Source organism: Pelobates fuscus, chromosome 2 (assembly GCF_036172605.1).
Source record: "Pelobates fuscus isolate aPelFus1 chromosome 2, aPelFus1.pri, whole genome shotgun sequence".
Classification (NCBI taxonomy): Eukaryota; Metazoa; Chordata; class Amphibia; order Anura; family Pelobatidae; genus Pelobates; species Pelobates fuscus.
In genome coordinates this window covers 245,755,500-245,775,323 of record NC_086318.1, presented here as the reverse complement: position 1 = coordinate 245,775,323, position 19,824 = coordinate 245,755,500, and the positions used below count along the sequence as shown (strand labels likewise).

Sequence of the window (19,824 nt, the reverse complement as noted above, 5' to 3'; positions counted from 1 at the left end):
GGCAGCACATTGCGTCCAGGAGGACTATGTAAAAGAGCAGCAGGGGATAAGCAGTTATACCTCTAACCCCAACCCAACCAAAAATGGCCTATTCTCCACAAAGTTAACCCAGTACAAGTGGCAGGAGACAACAGGGCTCACCACAGGCAATTGGTACGGCTCAATGGGCAAGAGGCCAGGGGGCTGAGAGACACAGGAGCGACACTGACCCTGATATAGTCACAAAGGGTCAAACCAACCCAGCATACCGGGTGCACTGTGGCCGTCAGCACCGTCATCCACAAATTACCCACTGCCAGGGCGCAGATTGATTGGGGCACCGGAGTCAAGTCCCTAGAAGTGGAAATCTTGCCCGACTTACCAGTGGAAGTGCTTCTGGGGAATGATTTAGGGTGCTCGATGTCCCAGTGTGTCCCCACAGACCTGGAGGGGGTGCTACACGTGACTACCTGGCAGCAGATGCAAGAGATGGACTCCTCATCCTCTCCAGATACCCAGGTAGGCCCTAGTACCCCGGCCCTTAATCCTGATTCCTACTGGGGCACCCCACAGAACTTTGTGAAAGACCAGAGGGAGGATTCCACCTTAGTGGGTTATAGGCGGAAGGCCGAGCAGGAACCGTTCCAATGGGAGAAGGGGCAATTATACTGGGTGACCGGAGGAACTCGGGTGGGGACGAGCCAAGTGGCCAAGAGACAGCTAGGGGTACTCCAGCAATATCGGGCTGATCTATTAAAGATCAGCTACGATATTCCCCTCACTGGCAACTTGGGTATCAGAAAAACTAAAAACTAACCATTTTTCTGGCTTGGTGTCATCCGAGACTTACAACAGTATTGCAGGACTTGTGAGGTATGTCAGAAGGTAGGGAAGAGAGGCGACCACCCTAGGGCCAAACTTAGGCCTTTACCTATTATAGATGAACACTTTCTCTGGGTAGCGGTAGATCTGGTGGGACCCCTCAGTAAGCCTAGTCCCTCGGGCAAGAAGTATACCCTTACTGTGGTGGACCACGCTACTCGTTACCCGGAAGCTATGGCACTCTCCAATATCTCAGCAGAGACAGTAGCAGATGCGCTAGTACAGGTCTTCACTTCCCCAGGAAATCATATGCGATCAGGGGACCCAGTTTACAGCGGCCAATACCCAACAGCTCTGGCAGAGCTGTGGGGTAAAACCCATTTTAAGCCCTCCCTATCACCCTCAGACGAACGGACTCTACGAACAGTTCAATGGCATCCTTAAACAGATGCTACAAACGTTCGCGGAGACCTGTCAGAATTGTAAAAAGTTTCTTCCCTGTCTATTGTTCGCATACTGGGAAGTTCCCCAGGAGTCAACCTAATTCTCCCCCTTTGAGTTATTGCACGGGAGGAGAGTCCGGGGACCCCTGGATCTTGAACGGGAACATTGGGAGGGAAATGTGGGAGAAGCCGGTACCTCTATCGTCCCATATGGTCTGGAACTGCGAAACCAGCTGCAGGCTCTGACAAACAAGGGAAGTGTACTGGTAGGGACTGGGATGGATAGAATATACTCAAATGCGAGTACCGAATATCCAAAAAATAGCCAGACTAGAAACTAAATGATAATAAAAGCAAAAATAAATACATTTTATTCAAATACAAAAGAAAATAAAATATATATATATATATATATATATATATATATATATATAAGTGCTCGTGTACAAACGGTTAACAAAGTAATAAGTACTTAAACCAGTAACATTAACTTTGAATGTCCCTTTTAGGGATGTGCATGGGCAAAAAATTTGGTATGGTTCGGCATTCCGAAATTCGGCAATTCGGTTCCGTTCGGCACTTCTGAAAGTAGGGTTAGGGTTAGGAGCAGGGTTGGGAGTAGGATTAGGGTTGGGTTAGGAGTAGGGTTAGGGTTGGGATTAGGGTTAGGAGTAAAGTTAAGGTAGGGTTAGGGTTAGGAGTAGGATTAGAGTTATGGTTAGGGTCGGGTTAGGTTTAGGAGTAGGGTTAGGGTAGGGTTAGGAGTAGAGGTACCCTAACCCTACTCCTAACCCTAACAATAACCCTAACCCTACTCCTAACCCAACCCTACCCTCAACCCTACTCCTTACCCATCTCTAACCCAAACCCTACTCCTAACCCTACTCCTAACCCAACCCCTAAGATAACCCTAACCCTACTCCTAACCCTACCCCAACCACAATCCTACCCCTACATGTTTTGCCACGTTTCAGAAGTCCGAAGCACTTCGGCAACTCGGTTCGGTTCAGCACTTTGGAAATTGGGCAATTCGGCACTTCGGAAATTCGGACGAATCGAATTGCACATGTCTTGTCCCTATTGATACTCAGATAATCTCAAGATATACCACTAGTCTATGTAGCTCTGATATGCTGACTCTAGTGGAATATATATAAAAAATAGTAACAGTGTATTAATGCTTCATAATAGACTAGTAAAAGTTTTGTTTGCCTCAACCTCTTAAAGAGGAAGCAAAGAGTAACCAGTGAGAGGAATATAAAGCTTAAAGAGTAAGCACTATACAAAAAGAACACCACTCAATCTAGCACTTTATTTAAGGACAACTATTCACTTTAAATACACATTGAATGTGTTGTGTGAAGAGTACACATCTTAAAGTCACATATCAACATGCAGTTGCATCATACCTAAATATATTTAAAAAAATTAAATAAAAAACACATACAAACTATAATCATATCTGTAAAAAATGGTATGTAACTGAAGAAAAAAATCAGTATAAGTACGGTGGATAAAATCCCATAATAAGGAATAAAAGGAAAAAGCATGTTAATGAGTGAACTAAAAACCTAATTTGTAATCTAAATAAATAAAAAAAAGTGTAAATTGTCAACAACCATGTTTCTTCTTACATGTTGAACCAGAATCAATGATCAGTTAAGCTGAAAATCACAGACAATGCTGTATCACCCCTGGTGAAAGCCAGAGGGCGATCAAAATAAATATGTGTTGAACCGCAATGGAACACATGGCCAAATTGGATGGATTGAGCAATGGAACGCACGGAAGTGTGTAATTACAAGGAAGTGCCTGTTTTTGCTGCAAACAAGTTACCGGTAAAGGCCAACAGCTGAGAAAAGAAGACCAGATGGAAGAACAGGCTTGCAAATGTACCAAGCATCCAATCATAAGATAGCATGGAAGAACGCCCACCACACCACCAATAGACTTCCAGGACTGACCATATTTAAAGGGAATCCAGGGATGGTGGTATTAGCCTTGATTGTGTAAATGTAATCTTATTGTATCTATTTTAATATTGGTCCCTGAGGAACTTCTCCACAGAGAACGAAACACGTAGGACCGATTTGTCCATTACTTTTAAATTCATTTTATGCCAATAAATATTTTATACTTCACTACCATTTGGAGTTGGCGTTTTTCCTGGCATCCAGATTGGAACCACCGATGGCGGCAAGACATACCCCTCATAACCATAGGGGAGGCACCCTGAGGGCTTGCTTAATTTAACAAACTTGTGAGTGAAACCAATAAGTGTCTTGCGATTAAGAGGTTATAACAGTATTACACTATGTTTTGTTTTATTAATCTGTTTCAGTGATACCAGCTGGATCTCTATTTGTTTGTATTTTATTGGGAGGTATCTACAAGTTAAGTTAATTTTGTTATTTCCACGGGTGAATAGGTGGAAGTTTGTATACTCTTAAATATAGCAAACATAAAATAGTCTCTCTGGTCTGGATAAGCTTTGCTGATATTACTAATTAATACTGATCAGAGTACATAGTTATTTCTTGCAGTATGTGGATGATATTTGCTTACAGACTCACCAATGTCAACAAGACTTGTTTACTCTGATGGTGATACCCTTCCTTTATGCTCTCTTGTTAAGCATGTTGACTTGATTGTCATCAGTCTGCTTCATTCAAACATATAATTGTAACTAACAAACATGTCCCATGTCATGGATGACAAGCTAATGCCCATTATACACCAGATTAATGTAAGAAGCTCTTTTGGACTTAAGGAGACTTTCTGTATAACTGTACACAGGGCCATATATGCAAAAGTTTGGGGTATGCAATTGAATGCATTAATGTGAGGTTTGTCAAGACACTGCTGTTTGGTTGGCTGTGTAGAGTGGCTGCTTGTTGTGTTGCTTTTGTGATGGTATATACCTTGTGTGGTTGCTTGTATCTGGGAATGCTGCTTGTGGGGTTGTTTGTGTGTATGGGGATGCTGCTTGTAGGGTTGTGTGTGGGGTAGTTTCTGCTTGTGTGGTTGCAGGTTGTGTGTGTGGATGGGGATGTTTGCTTTGTAGTATGTGTGGGCATGTAAATATGGCTGCCTTTTTAGTGTGTTTGTTGTTGAAGATAGCGGCTACATATGGTATATAGTGTGTGTTTTGGGAAGAAAAATTGGACATGTGGGGGAATTTATGCTATTTTGAGTGTTAAGGGGTAATTGGAATTGTAGAAAATGTATGTGGGATTAGGTCTGTAGTGAATATGTACAGGGAATAGGGGCTGTAGTGTACATTTTGGGATGATAGGTCTGTTGTGTGTGTTAGATGAGACAGTGGCTGTTATGTGTGTATTGAGGAGGAAGGAAGGACTGTGGATTAGGTGCTGTAGTGGGGGGAATGGAACAAGTGGTTAGGGGAAACGGGGCATTGGTGGGGTGGACAGGGGCTGTGGTGGGTTGGACAAAGGCTTTGGTGTGGTGATACTGGCCGTGATAGGGGTACAGTGGCTATAGTGCGGGAATAGTGACCATGGGACAAAATGTGTATTCTTTGTGAAATCACTATATTCATTGGATTTATAAAGAAATAGTCTATTGCATTCTTTCAGATTTCTAAATACTTTAAAGTTACACTATAGGCACCAAGACTACTTCAGCTCATTGAAGTGGCCTGGGTGCAGAGTCCCAGACCCCTTAATACTGCAATTGAAATTATTGCAGTTTTGATCATCTGCACTAATGACCTTGCAGGTTTAACACAACTTCCATGTGGTTAGGGATTTTTAGTCTCCTAACAAATGCTGGATGTGCTCACGTTTTGCATGAGGACATCCAGCGTCACCCAAAATCCCATAGGAGAGCATTATACAATGCTTTCCTATAGGGGAATGCCTAATGCGATCGCCGCAAAACTTTGTTTTCCTAGAACTATAGCTTCCCTTTAACATATTCTAAAATCCTTTCCAATTCTTGATTCCTCTCATCAAGTATTTAAGTCATAAGTTGTTTGTTGCCGTTGTGCACAAGTTTGTATTTTTCTACTTAGAATCTGCATTTTACCTATACAGTGCTCCAGTGTCTCCAAGTCACTTTGTAGAAAATCTTCATTCTCTGTATGTTTTATCGGGATACTTAACAAGAGGTCTTGAGATATGAATTTCAATAAGCATTATAGGGTCATAAATAATTCAAGAAAAGAGTACCCAAGACAGAATCATTGAATACTCTACTTATCACTTTCACCAATAAGAGAAAGTCTTTTAATAGCACTTTATCCTCTATCTTTAATTAAATTTTCAGTCCAAATAGAAGCATTTTCTCCAATCCCATCTCTTGATAAAAATGTAAAAAATATATGTTGAATGTGCAAAAACGAACAATGAACATGAAACAAAATGTTGGTCATGTAGTAATTACAACATTCATCTTCTGAATGACAAAAAAAAATGGGTTGCTGGATTGTTTCCTTATCCACAAATTATCTCAATTTTCAAGCATTTTCTGACTCTTCATTTTACCTAAGTTGCTTTTTTACCCACTATTCTTTTTTCCAATCAATACTTCTAACCAATTCCCTATGTTTTCTTTTGTACCTACTTATTGTCCTCTCTGTCCACCACAGCCAATTTCTTCACTCATCCTAAAGTGTGTTTTACTAAAACGTTGTGCAAAAATGTAAAATGGAAATAACCACCAATGGAATGTAATTGCTGGTTCCACTGTTTCCCATGGTGATTGCCACACTTTTAGCACTTAAGACCACGTTTTACAGCAGAACACTTTGATATAACTCCCCTCTTGTATTTTATGACCCTCAGAATCGAACTAGCAGCCTAAGTAGTTTTTCTCAAGTGTTTCACAGAATGCCTTTAGACTTTATTTCCTGTCATCCTATTTAAACAATTTATCTCTCTCCCTTATAATTATCTTTCTTTCTTCAACTTTATGCTTCATATATTTATCCTATGATTTTTTTTCTTCATCGACAGTCCACTATAGAATGCAATTCAGAAATGTCTTTTTCAGAAAAGACTGACAAATTGAAAGTTTAAGAAAAAAAAGTGAAGCAGAACACTATTCTGACACAAAAAGTGTTAGAAAGATGGATTAATATGTTGCTTTGCTGAAAAAAAATGTGTATATTAAACATGATGGATGCAGTAGATGCAACAGGTGAAATCTGATCAACTTAATAAATTGCACACAAAAAAAAGTGAAAAAAATATCTGCAAGACTGAACAATATTTCCCTAAGTCTCATTTTTTGTATCTTTTTTCAGTTTTAATATTGGTGGGTTGAGGCACTATTTATTCTTTTTGCAATGTTATATTAATTATAAAGTAAAAATTAAGCATTTTTGAGCTGAATTGGGCTTTACATCTGTCTATATGGTAAAAAAAACTACATTACCATAAATTGTAAAAATTAATCAAATCTACTATTTATTTAACTTAAGAACTTTGCCCAGATGAGTAGGGTAACATATAATACTGAAATAAACTGTACCATTACACACAGCAAATTTACAAAGTCTAAGCAAGACCTCTTTAATCCAATCAACAGAGCCCCATCCAGCTGCCTCCTTGGTAAAAGGGAAGAAAGATAGGCTATTCAAAAATAATCAATGTTCCGATCAGGATGAAAAAGGACAATTGCAATTATAATGTAGAATGAAGAGAGAATGTCATAGTAGAATGTCGTAGCAAGATCTGAGTGATACTGTTGAATTCAGGGAAAGGGGGTCACTTTTTACTGGACAAAAGATGTCTGCGTAGCACATGTCAGTTGAAAGCATTAACACATATTTTATCTATCTTTCAGTTTGAGATTGTTAGTAAAAAGATATAGCATGCTGCTTTGGAAAGCAACCATTACAGTGGCAGCTGCTTTGTACAGTTCCCTTTATAGTACAACATAAATCAATTTGCGTGTCTTACTTATCTGTCAATCCCTTTGCAGAAGACATTAAGAGAGATGTATCAAAAAGTGTGTTATATTTTTGGTATCTAATCTGTATTTATTAAATTTCTCTAAAATGCTCTAAAAAGTAGACGTGTGCATTTGCAGCATTTGTCCATAAACTAATCGATTAAAGGACCACTCTAGTGCCAGGAAAACATACTCGTTTTCCTGGCACTAGAGTGCCCTGAGGGTGCCCCCTCCGGCCCGGCTCTGGAAAGGGGAAAGTGTTTAAAACTTACCTTTTTCCAGCGGTGGGCGGAGAGCTCTCCTCCTCCGATCGTCCTCTTCTCCTCCCCGTCGGCTGAATGCGCACGCGCGGCAAGAGCTGCGCGCGCATTCAGCCGGTCACATAGGAAAGCATTCATAATGCTTTCCTATGGACGCTTGCGTGCTCTCACTGTGATTTTCACTGTGAGAATCACGCAAGCGCCTCTAGCGGCTGTCAATGAGACAGCCACTAGAGGAAATAGGGGAAGGCTTAACCCATTCACAAACATAGCAGTTTCTCTGAAACTGCTATGTTTATGAAAAAATGGGTTAACCCTAGAAGGACCTGGCACCCAGACCACTTCATTAAGCTGAAGTGCTCTGGGTGCCTAGAGTGGTCCTTTAATAAAAATGAAATCCTTGCTGTTAGTTTTTAATTAATAGGTTAAATGCTTTTGTTTGCTTCATGATTTAGATTTTAAAAATCCCAGCTATTTGTTCAAATGAATCAATTTAAAAAACGGTTTTATTTCGAAGGGATTGATTTGTTGTCAAACAAATGGACGAATGCATGTATGCTAAAAAGTGTTAATTTTTCTCTTCTAAAATTCCACAATTTTTTTACAGAATGACTTGGAGATTAATTTTGGACCGAACTGCAATTTGGCGAATTTCAGACCAATCATGTCATTCTGATTTCTGCAATTCTGATTTCAGAGCCACCACATGCCAGAATCTCGGGTAATAGACTTGCAGAAGCCCAAACATGTTCGGCTCTTAGTTCAGGGTGATATCCCTGGCAGGAGGCTTGGTTTTTGTTTTGTTTTTGGGATGGAGCAAATAAGTAGCTTAGTTTAGACAAGAGGTCTACGCAATTATTTGAACTGAATCTTCTGTCCAATCAAGCGGTGGAAAAAGATGATAGATTAGAAGACAGCTATTATATCCTCCTGAGACCCAGCCCATTAACTTGTGTCCTCTGTACTGGACATTTCGTACACATGCATCTCCTTTTATTCTTTTGAGCTACTCTATGAATCCCTGCTGTACTGTAAAGAGGACATCCTGGGTTTTTCAGTGATATGTTATGTGATAGGCTGGGATGATGGGAACTTCCTCTTCCTTTTCATCAGAAGTGGAAAGAAATTGAAAGACAATGTTTTCCTCGGTTCCCAGGAGGATATGCTTATTCACAGATCAAGTGAAGTGCCCAATAGAAGGAAAATAGAAGAAAAATTAAACTATACTTGCAAGCAGGATTCTTCTAGACACTTTGATTTCAACTGTTGAAAGAGACAGACCAGCAGTGATCCTCTGTGTTTACCTTTGTTGTGTCTGTGTTGGAGTATGAGATAGTCTTGGTCATTGATTCTAGTGTGATACAGGGGGGAGGATCTAGTGTTCCCCCAGTACCCACTAATTAATGATACAATAGGAAGGTGGGGGTTGCTATTAGATTTGGGGGCTACTAGCCATCCAGGGGTGCAATTATATGCAGGGTGGAAAATATATGCTTGCACCCCTGGGTAGCTAGCAGTCCTCAAATCCCTTAGCCACCCCTCAATAAAAATAAACTACCTTACCTTCCTCCCCTCAGCCTAATAATAGTGAAGACCAATTCATCTAACACATGTTGAAAACATTATACTTACAAATTATACTTAATTACCATCAGAAGTCTTCTTTCTTCTAATTGTTCTTATCTTCATCTCTGTTTGAAATACAAAAAAAAGGCCCAATCGGAAAACAAAACAAAAAAACAGATGGATTAATTTTTTTTGCTGTGAATTTTTCAGTTTTTACAGCACGTTGCGATCAGAAGTCTTTTAATTTCAAACAGCCTCAGGGCATGGATTTGCTGCATTTGGTCTGGATTTCAGCAGTCTGTCGGCATTCGGTCCAACTGAAATTTAAACAAAACTCTAGGCCTGTATTACAACATTCAGACATTATAGCAATACATGAACATTGTATGAATTTTGCAGTGTGAATGATTTTCAGTATGTGGCCATTCGAAAATGAATGAATAACATTGTAGTTTACCAATATATAGTTGTTAATAGTTTTTTGTTTTCTTTTTTTTCCTAACTCTTTGGATAAAACAAATCCTTCTTTAAGGGAGTGTGGTATATCGTAAAGCCACTCCAAGAAGCAACTAAAGGAGAGCCTAGAAAACAGTATCCAAGTAGTATCCTCAATGTCTGGGCTTAATGGTGGTTGTGGTAAGGAATCTAGTAATAATGATATCATTGTAGCAGACTCCATTCCCATATGTTCGTTTGTCTGTACCCCCTTGTTCGTCTCCTGAAAGACTTGTGTGTGGTCCCTTGTTATGCCACAGTGAACGCCGACCACCCCTGACTGTTAACCACAAATTAATGACCTGACACCTTAGTTTGAGTGCTTTTCCTGGGTGTCCGCCATTCGTATAACTGAACGCATGTGGTCTAGTGAATGACGGCCATTTTGTCTCCCAAACGCAGGCAGCGGTACTTGGTCGTCTAACGCCTGGAACTGTTTTCGGCCTAGTGTCTCCTCGAACCTGGGCAAAGATGGTACCGTTGCCCATTCCACTTCCCAATCACCTAGACGAACGGCGTTCGGGAGATATAATCTACCGAAAAGGGGGTGCATTTGCTCCATAGCAGCCAGGATGAGCATTCGTCGGTGTTCACACAGGAACTCCTGAAAGCCGACCGGCCCTCCCGCCCTATTCTCTGGGCTGTTTTGGGCTATCACCTAGTGGCCGGTTGGTAAAAACTTTGCTCGACAAGAACTTTTGTTTTACCAAACCGATCTGAGTGCTTTTTGGATATGTTGTGTGCTGAGATTGGGGTTCCAGTATTGCTTATGTATTTTTGGGATACAGTACTGTAAAATATGTATGCATGTTTCTCTGTTTGAAAGATAATTTGAACTCACTTATCTCCCAAACACAAAGGCTCTTGGGAAAGAAACCCTTGTAATTTTGACTGAGAAACTCCATGCTAGGGGCAATGCATAAAAGCTGTGTGTGGCAGGAAAAAACTCACTTGTATTCCCACAACTGTGTGTCATCCAGATGCTGGGGAAGAGGTAGGCTATTTGCTTGGCATATTTCTTGTTCCTGATTCTACTCTTGGTGGAGGAAATCCAGTGGAGGAAAGTCCCTGCTAGGATTAGGGCTACGCTACAATCATTCTTTCTGCAGACATTTGTTTAAGCCATTTCCATTGTACAATTGAGTGATAAATATAAAAGAAGCAAACTTGAAACCAGTGTGGTTTAGTGAGAAAGTACACCAAGACATTAAAATTAAAAAAGGTAATTTAAAGCATTTAAATCAGACACATTAGAGGCATCCTGTATACGATCTAAGGAAACTAATAATGCATGCAAAAAGGCGATTAGATAGGCTAAGCTAGAAAATGAGAAAGTGAGAGCAAAACCAACCCCACTAATTTAGTACATAAATTCTAAAACAAAAACAAACAAAAAAACAGAGGCAGGTGTGTTAGTTAATGAAAACCAGGAAAAAGAGTGTGAGACTGACCACAACACCAACCACTGTGCAAAGTGAGTAAGGAAGCATTCTGAGTCCCCAATGCTCACAAATGTCCCTGCTGACAAGACAAAAGACTGACAAGACAAAATAGCCTTCTTCAAGTTCAGTTTCCCCAGCTTGGATTACACTGCTTTTCAGTTTAATACTTGAGGCGTCAACTGCTACTTGATATCCAATTGACCACTCACCTTTCCCTTAAAAGTTGTTTCTTAATTTTTAAAAGAATTCTAAAATCTGGTAGTAAATAAAACAAAGTTTCAAATTTCTAAATGTCTTTCATTGTAAGGGTTTTGATCTGCCTTCCTGACTCTTGCAGTACCTGCTCCCTCTGCAGACTCAGTTCAGAGAAGCTGATAGGTTACTGGTGTTTTTTTCACACAGAAGGACGATCACTGACTGGATGTATGGAAAGCTTTGTTCTTGTCAGAGTGTAAGGCGGTGATCAGGTTTCCAATTTTCCATTGATTTATTCCTTTCATTTTTTTTATACATCTCCTATTTTGAACTTAAAATGGCTCCTGCTCCCCATTTTGCAAAATTGTTCAAAATTAGGCCAGGCAATATTGTATCCATTTTCGCATGTTAACACCGTCATGGTCCCCTTTTATCCTGCTGTTCTGGCTATCCTTCATGAATATTTTTGGTACCAAAACTCAGGTTAGCTAAACAGCGGTATGAACTAACTTCTGCTGACTTATGCAGGTTGAAACATGTATGTTGGTTCTTCTGAAACACTTCAGCAGAACCAACATACATGTTTCAACCTGCATAAGACTACCATCTAGTTCACACAAGACCACCACATTGAGAGTTGTAGAAAAAAAATTAAGTGGAACAGAACATGTTTCTGTGAGAAAAAGTGATAAATAGATTGATAAATCAATTGTGTTGTTGAAGAAATGGTGTTTATTAAAATAATGGAGTTTATTAAAAAATTATGGTAAGGCTCAAAAAGAAGCAACAGATAAAAAAAAAACAACAGATTTAATCATGCACTATTTAAAAGAAACACCAAAAAATAGCCAAAGAAATATTCAAAACTGCCTGCAATACCTACAAAATATCCACTTAAGAGTTTACATTTTTACATATTTCAGTTTCAACAGCTGAAAATTGGAGATACGTATTCTTCTTGCAATTCTATATTTATTGTAATTTGCATCTAGAAAAAATGGCAAACATCAAACCACACTGTATTAGACAAAGAAAGTAACTAATTCAAACATGGAATGAGAGTGACCTGTTTCTGTGTGTAGATTCCCAAATGGATTCAGTTTTCTTACATCTGTGGTATAAACTGTATCTAATCATTGCAAAAACAAGTGCTATACAGGCAGTAGCAATATACAGGAGCAATCACCATGGAAACCAATAGAATTATTCTGTTATTATTATTATTATGTTATTATTTATATAGCGCCAGCAAATTCCGCAGCGCTTTACAGAGGGTGGACGAACAAACATGTAGTTGTAACCAGATAAGTTGGACACACAGGAACAGAGGGGTTAAGGGCCCTACTCAATGAGCTTACATGCTAGAGGGAGTGGGGTAAAGTAACACAAAAGGTAAGGATAGTATTAGACTAATGACCGTTGCAAGAGAGGAATCAGTCGGGAGCTATTAACTGTTTAATTGATACGCTTTTATTAAGAAGTGGATATTTAATGACTTTTTGAAGAAGTGGAGACTGGGTGAGCATCTAACGGAGGAGGGAAGTGAGTTCCACAGGAACGGTGCAGCCCTCGAGAAGTCTTGAAGGCGAGCATCAGAGGTGGGAGTACGGACAGAAGATAGATGTAAGTCTTCAGCAGAGCGTAAGGGCCTAGACGGGACACACTTGTGTATTAGGGAGGATAGATAGGTGGGAACAGCATTATGTAGAGATTTGAAAGCAAGAACCAGAATTTTAAATTGAGCCTATATCCTACTGGAAGTCAATGTAGGGACTGACAGAAGGGTGAGGCGTGGGCGGTGCGGACGGACAGGAAGATGAGCCTCGACGGTGCATTCCTTATGGACTGTAACGATGCAAGTTGGGAGCACATAAGACCACTGAGAAGCGGATTACAGTAGTCAAGGCGAGAAAGGACAGTGGAATGGACCAGCACCTTAGTCGCATCTGGTGTTAAGTAGGGTCGGATGCGCGCAATGTTTTTGAGATGGAAGCAGCAGGATTTGGGATAGACTGAACATGAGGCGTGAAGGAGAGGTCGGAGTCAGAGAGAACACCTAGGTAGCGAGCCTGCGTGGTGGAGCTGATGTTAGTACCATTGACTTGGGGGGAGACAGACACAGGAGTAGCAACACTTGAGGGAGGAAAGACCAGAATTTCAGTTTTGGTCAAGTTAGGTTTAAGGAAAAGGGCAGCCATCCAGTTAGAAATAGCAGAGAGGCAGTCAGAGACACTAGTCAACAAGGACGGGGAGAGATCAGGAGAGGACAGATAGATATGCGTGTCATCCTCATAGAAATGATATTGGAAGCCAAAGGAGCTAATGAGTTTACCAAGGGAGGCAGTATGTCTCTCAACACTTTGAGCAATTGACCCTGGATAGCAACTGTTTTGTCTTCATAAATATGGTACTTAAATTTAAGATTTGTTGGTCAGTAACTTCTAAAAAAAAATATATATGGGATAATTCACAATATAAAACGTAATATAAAAATGAAAAATTGTACTTCTGTATCAAAGTTGTTATATATAGGTATATATCTGTGTGGAAATAATAGACCGATCAAATGGAAAAATTCATATTAATGATTAAGAATAATTTTTATTTATAGTATTAGCTGTGTTCCTAAATTTACCACAAGCACTAGATATATATTTACAGTTATTTATGTATTGCTGTATCAAAGTTCAAATTAGCTGAGTGCTGTTTTTTTTGCAGGGGGCAGATTGTTTTTTTTCTAAAATATATGCATTGAACTTGAAATGCATCATATTAATGTTTATGTGCACACATTTGGTAATGAACAGTGGTTCTTTGTTGAAGTATGTATCAGGTGGCACTTTCTCTGTAATAACAATATCGCTTATATCTGTTAGTTATGCTTTAAGCAGATGCCCTCAAGTAGTTCAGTCAGAATCAGCTTTTCTAATAATATATCTCAAGGTATACAGTATTGGAGTGCATCAATTAAGCCTGAATCTGCAAAACTACCTATAGGAAAAGTTACCAAGCCACTTATCATTTTGGCAACCGTACAATCAACATTTTAGAATATACACAGTGAACCTGTTATGCAAAAAAAGTCAAACAAGAACACATGAAAACATAGACAGAATAGTTTACCTATGACAGGGGATTCTAAAAGTGGCAGTCTATGCACCATAAGCACAGCATGAAGATGTAATGGTTACGGTGCCATTGGGCTGCAGAAACTGTGTTTGCTATTTAGTCAAACTGTTTTCGAGTGGTTTGAAAAAGTTTCCAAGGAGCCAGATGCCCGGTTTAGTTTCATTAGTTAAACTGCTCAGCCAGTAACTGGCTTTAAAACTTGGATTACATTGCTATTGCTAATGCAGTCTAACTTTCTCATTGACAATACCAAGGCAGGGGTTAGGCCAGAGGTGTCTCAGGGACCCACAGTTCTGATTAAATAACGTAAAAAAGGTTTGACAAAGAATTGAGGTTTGGGGTTACATCTTAATAGCACCATAAACACTACATGGACATTTAGCAGGACATCTATGTCCTGGCTCTTCCATTGACAAGGGGCCCACATACTGCACTGAGAAAGTATTGCATGCTTTCTTACCTGTTTGTTATGGAGAATATTTGCATGCATGACATCACCAACTGTGCAGTATAGTATTTTATACATTGGAATTATATATATTATATACTATATACTGATCAAATATAATTAACAACATATGGGTTCTTTCCATGTTACTCGGTTAAACTATAGGGGGGGGGGGGGGAAGGGACTCATTTTTGTAGAATAAGAAGCACTTTAGTGCCAGGAATGTGAGAGAACATGAAATATATTTTTATCAAACTTTAACTCTTAACACGTTTGTCATCACCTTTTTTTAGCACTGATTATGATGGCAGATAAAACCCTGTTGGTCCATCTAGTAGATGTATTCTGAGAATTCCTATGACAGATTTTATTCACACCTGGCTGAACTGTGCAGGATTTGTTGTATTCATCAGAGCAGTAAATGTTTATATCCACAGCTGTTAACATACATGCAAAAGCGAAGATCAAAGCATAGTTTTTCATGGAGTTTAACATCCTCATATTTCCTGTCCTGGCATAGCGTGCCCACTGTAGTTTCCCAAAATGTCCTTTCATGATACTTTGACCTAAGCTGGCATGAATATATGTGTCACATCTGGCTCAAACAGCCCCCACCACTAAAAAAAACACAGCGTTCCCTCTATGGCTACAGAATATAATAGTGTGGTTGATGTGTCTTTGGGCTTCATACAAAGTAATAGCTTAAGACATTAACATTCTCCAGATTCTCCAGATTTGTTAGTTTTAATAGTCTCTTCTAAGGTATTTAAGTTCAGAGAAACATCTCTAGCATTTCCTTTGCTTAAGATCCGCTAAATCTGTAACAAGTAACTCCTTTGTTTCTTTCTGCTTTTTTTCCAGGGTGTGCTGGGTTCACCATGTGACAGGGGTATGGGTGTACCCTCTCCTGGAACACATCAATCCAGGAGCCAAAATAATCTTCTTTCTCGTAGTCACAGTTATTCTTAACATGTATTACATTTTGGGAGAGAAACTCAACAGCTACATTTGGGAATCTGAGAAATGTAAGTTGTGTAGGTGAGAATGAAAGCTTGCTATGCAAGAAAATGTTGTTTATGATTAAAAAATAGAAATAGTTGATATGCTAGTGTTACATTTTATAGCATTAAAATTTATTTTGAGATTTTGTGGGATCCAACCGAGAAACAATAGCATTCGTTACCAATATTGAAATGTCTTTTATGACCATTTCTTAATTACCATTGATCCAAAGCCTTAAACTATGAAATGGCATCACACAATCTGTCTATTATTGCTCTCTATTATTCTCTGTGGTAGGTGAAATCACTTTATACAATAAAAACGGTATTACACTGTTATTGGCACTAAGTAGTGCAGGACCTCTAATCTTAGTGCATCTTTGGGACAACAGGAGTTACTTGTCAAAGAATAGTGGGGTTATACTATCAACAGCAGTTGCTATTTAAGCTTTTTTCCAACTAATGATATGCCTGGAGAGGCACACTGCCTGTATTCAAAGCTCCCCTTCTGGCATATCAGTAATGAGGCAGAGGCAGAATTAGAGGAACACTATAGGATCGGGAACACAAACATGTATTCCTGACTCTATAGTGTTACAAACACTATCTACCCCCCTTGCCTCCCCCTCTTGCCTCCCTAAATATAGTAAAATCTTACCTTTATTCCAGTCTACTGGTGCTGGCTCTGCCCCTGATCTGCATACTTGGCTGACAGCATCAGAAGTGATTATCTCAATCTAATATCCCATCGGAAATAATTGGATTGGTTGAGATTGACAGGAGGTGGGCTTGGCCAAAGTCAAATGCCAGCTTGGCCAATAAGCATCTCCTCATAGAGATGCAATAAATCAATGCATATTTATGAGGAAAGTTCAGTGTTTCCATGCAGAGGGTGGAAACACCCTTTGTCAGTGTTGCATAGTGTGCAGCACTTCCCCAGAAAGTACCTCTAGTACCCATCTGAGGAGTGATCACTAGAGGTGTCCCTAGACTAATGTAAACCCTGTATTTTCTCTGAAAAAAACAGTGTTTACAACAAAAAGCCTGCAGGAGCTAACTATACTCACCAGAACAACTACATTAAGCTGTAGTTGTTCTGGTGACTATAGTGTCCTTTAAATCATTACAACAACATATACAGTCACGGGGAAAGGAAAGTACACCCTTTATGATTTTGTGGTTTTACAAATCAGAAAATAAAACAATCATCTGTTCTTTAGCAGGTATTAACCCCTTAACGCCGTTACGGAGTTCCATGCCTTTATAGCCGTTGTGGCGGCATAGAACGCTGTAACGGCTGCAGCCCCCAGGACCTCGGCGGTACTCACCTCCGCCGCGATCCTCTTCCCATGGCAAATGATGGCCCCCTATAGCTGGCTATGGATCTGCCAGCAGGGGGACTGTCTAAAATATCAGACAGTCCCCCTCCTGGTAGGTAGTGTAAAAAAAAATTAAACATGTTTAAAAATAAATTAAAAGTATTTTTATATATATAATATATGTATTATGTAACGTCATACAAAGTGTATTTTAATACTAATATAAGTATATATATATTAGTATTAAAATACACTTAGAATGACGTTACATATATATAATATGTGTATATATATATATTATATAGATAATAGATCTACATATATATAATATATATATACGTATAATTAAAATAATAAATAAAATAATAAAATAAATAAATAAAATATTGAAACAAAATTTAATATAAATTATATATCCATATGTAATTTTATTCTAACTGTATTTTGTTATTAATATATATATATATATATTGGTAACAAAATACACATAGAATGACATTCCATATATATCTATCTATATATAAAATACAAATGACCGCAAATATATATATATATATATATATATATATATATATATATATATATAGATAAATACATATAATTACATAAAAGATTACATTAGTATACACGTAGAATTTAAATACATGTATATTTAAGTAATCTTTTAACATAATTATGTGATTTGATTAATTAAAATTTGATTGACATGCCTGACAACACAGGGAGAAAGTGCAGAGAATTTAATTTGCAAGCACTATATTTGACCCTGTAACTCTCCAAGACACCATAAAACCTGTACATAGGGGGTACTGTTTTACTCGGGAGACTTTGTGAACTCAAATATTAGTGTTTCAAATTGGTAAATTGTATTACAATGATGATATTTTAAGTAAAAGTGAAGTTTTTTGAATTTATTACAAACGAACTGCACTTTTATGGACTATATTATTGTAATATGTTTTACTGTTTTAAAACACTAATATTTGTCTTTAGTGATGTCTCCCGAGAATAACAGTACCCCCCATGTACAAGTTTTATGGTGTTTTGGAAAGTTAGAGAGTCACATATAAGGCTTGCATTTCATTTTTTTCACATTGAAATTTGCCAGATTAGTTATGTTGCCTTTGAGAGCGTATGATAGGCCAGGAATCAGAATTACCCCCATGATGGCATACCATTTGCAAAAGTAGACAACCCGAGGTATTGCAAGTGGGGTATATCCAGTCTTTCTTAGTAGCCACTTAGTCACAAACACTGGCCAAATATTCGTTTTTTGCTTTTTTCACACAAAAACAAATATGAACGCTAACTTCGGCCAGTGTTTGTGACTAAGTGGCTACTAAAAAAGACTAAACATACCCCACTTTCAATACCTTGGCTTGTCTACTTTTTCAAATGGTATGCCATTATGGGGGTAATTCTCATTCCTGGGCTACCACACCGTCTCAAAGGTAACATTCCTAATCTGGCAAATTTCAATTTGAAAATGGAACGTTCTATATTTGACCCTGTAACTTTCCAAAACACCATGAAACCTGTTAATGGGGGGTACTGTTGTACTCGTGAGACATCGCTGATTACAAATATGTGCATTTTTTTGCAGTAAAACCTAGCAGCATTATGACATTCACAGCTAAAATGGCAGACGGAAATACAAATTTAAAAAAAAATCTTATTTTCTCACATTTTTTTAAATTGTATTCATAATAAATTATGTTCTATATATGAATAGTTATTGATAAATTAAAGCCCTGTTTATCCTGAACAAAATGATATAAATTAAGTGTGGGTGCACTTAATGTGACAGTGGTGAATTACGGTTGAACAGACATATAGCGCAAATTCCAGTTTTTGTTTACGTTTTGTTTTGATCAGAACGTGCACTATTGACTCCGTCCTGAAGGGGTTAAAATTAGGTAAGTACAACCTCAGATGAACAACAGCACATGACATATTGCACCATGTCATGATTTAATTAACAAGAATAAAGTGAAAATGGAGAATCCATGTATGCACACTGATGCTTACTGCTTCCATAGGAAATAAGAGGCTACGTTGCAGGCAGGTGCTTCTAATCAAATGCCCTTGATTAACTGATCAGCATTGTGACCACATCTGTAAAAGCAGAAGATTTAGCAATTTGCTGGTCTGGAGCATTCAATTGTGTGTTAACACAATGTCAAAGAGGAAATACGTCAGCAATGATCTTAGAGAAGCAATTGTTGTTGCCCATCACACTGGGAAGGGTTATAAGGCCATTTCCAAACAATTTAAAGCCCATCATTCTACAGTGAGAACGATTATTCAAACGTGAAAAACATTCAAGACAGTTGCCAATCTTCCCAGGAGTGGACATTCCAGCAAATTAATTCCAAGGTAAGACAGTGCAATGCTCAGAGAAATAACACAAAAACCAAGAGTTACATCTCCAACTCTACAGGTCTCAGTTTGCATGTTAAATGTTAGGATTTGTGACAGTATAATTACAAAAAGACTGAACAAGTTTGGTTTTTTTGGAAGGGCTGCCAGGAGAAAGCCTCTTCTCCCAAAAAAAGAAAATGGCAGAACAGCTTAGGTTTGCAAAGTTGCATCTGAACAAACCAGAAGACTTCTGGAACAATTTCCTTTGCACAGATGATGCCAAAGTTGAGATGTTGGGCCATAATGCATAGTGCCACTTTTGGTGAAAACCAAACACAGCATATCAGCACAAACACCTCACACAAACTGTCAAGCACGGTGGTGAAGGAGTAATGATGTGGGCTTGTTTTGCAGCCACAGGACCTGGGAACCTTGCAGTCATTGAGTT

The 19,824-nt window shown here is 38.7% G+C and overlaps 1 protein-coding gene across 1 annotated transcript in view; it reads left to right on the top strand.

Annotated features, from left to right (window-relative positions):
- The window catches only part of AIG1 (androgen induced 1), a 366,407-nt gene that overhangs the window by 330,040 nt on the left and 16,543 nt on the right, over positions 1-19,824 (top strand). The window contains exon 5 of the mRNA XM_063443318.1: positions 15,557-15,720. Within this exon, the coding sequence (XP_063299388.1) occupies positions 15,557-15,720 (164 nt within the window). The remainder of the gene's footprint in view (positions 1-15,556; positions 15,721-19,824) is intronic.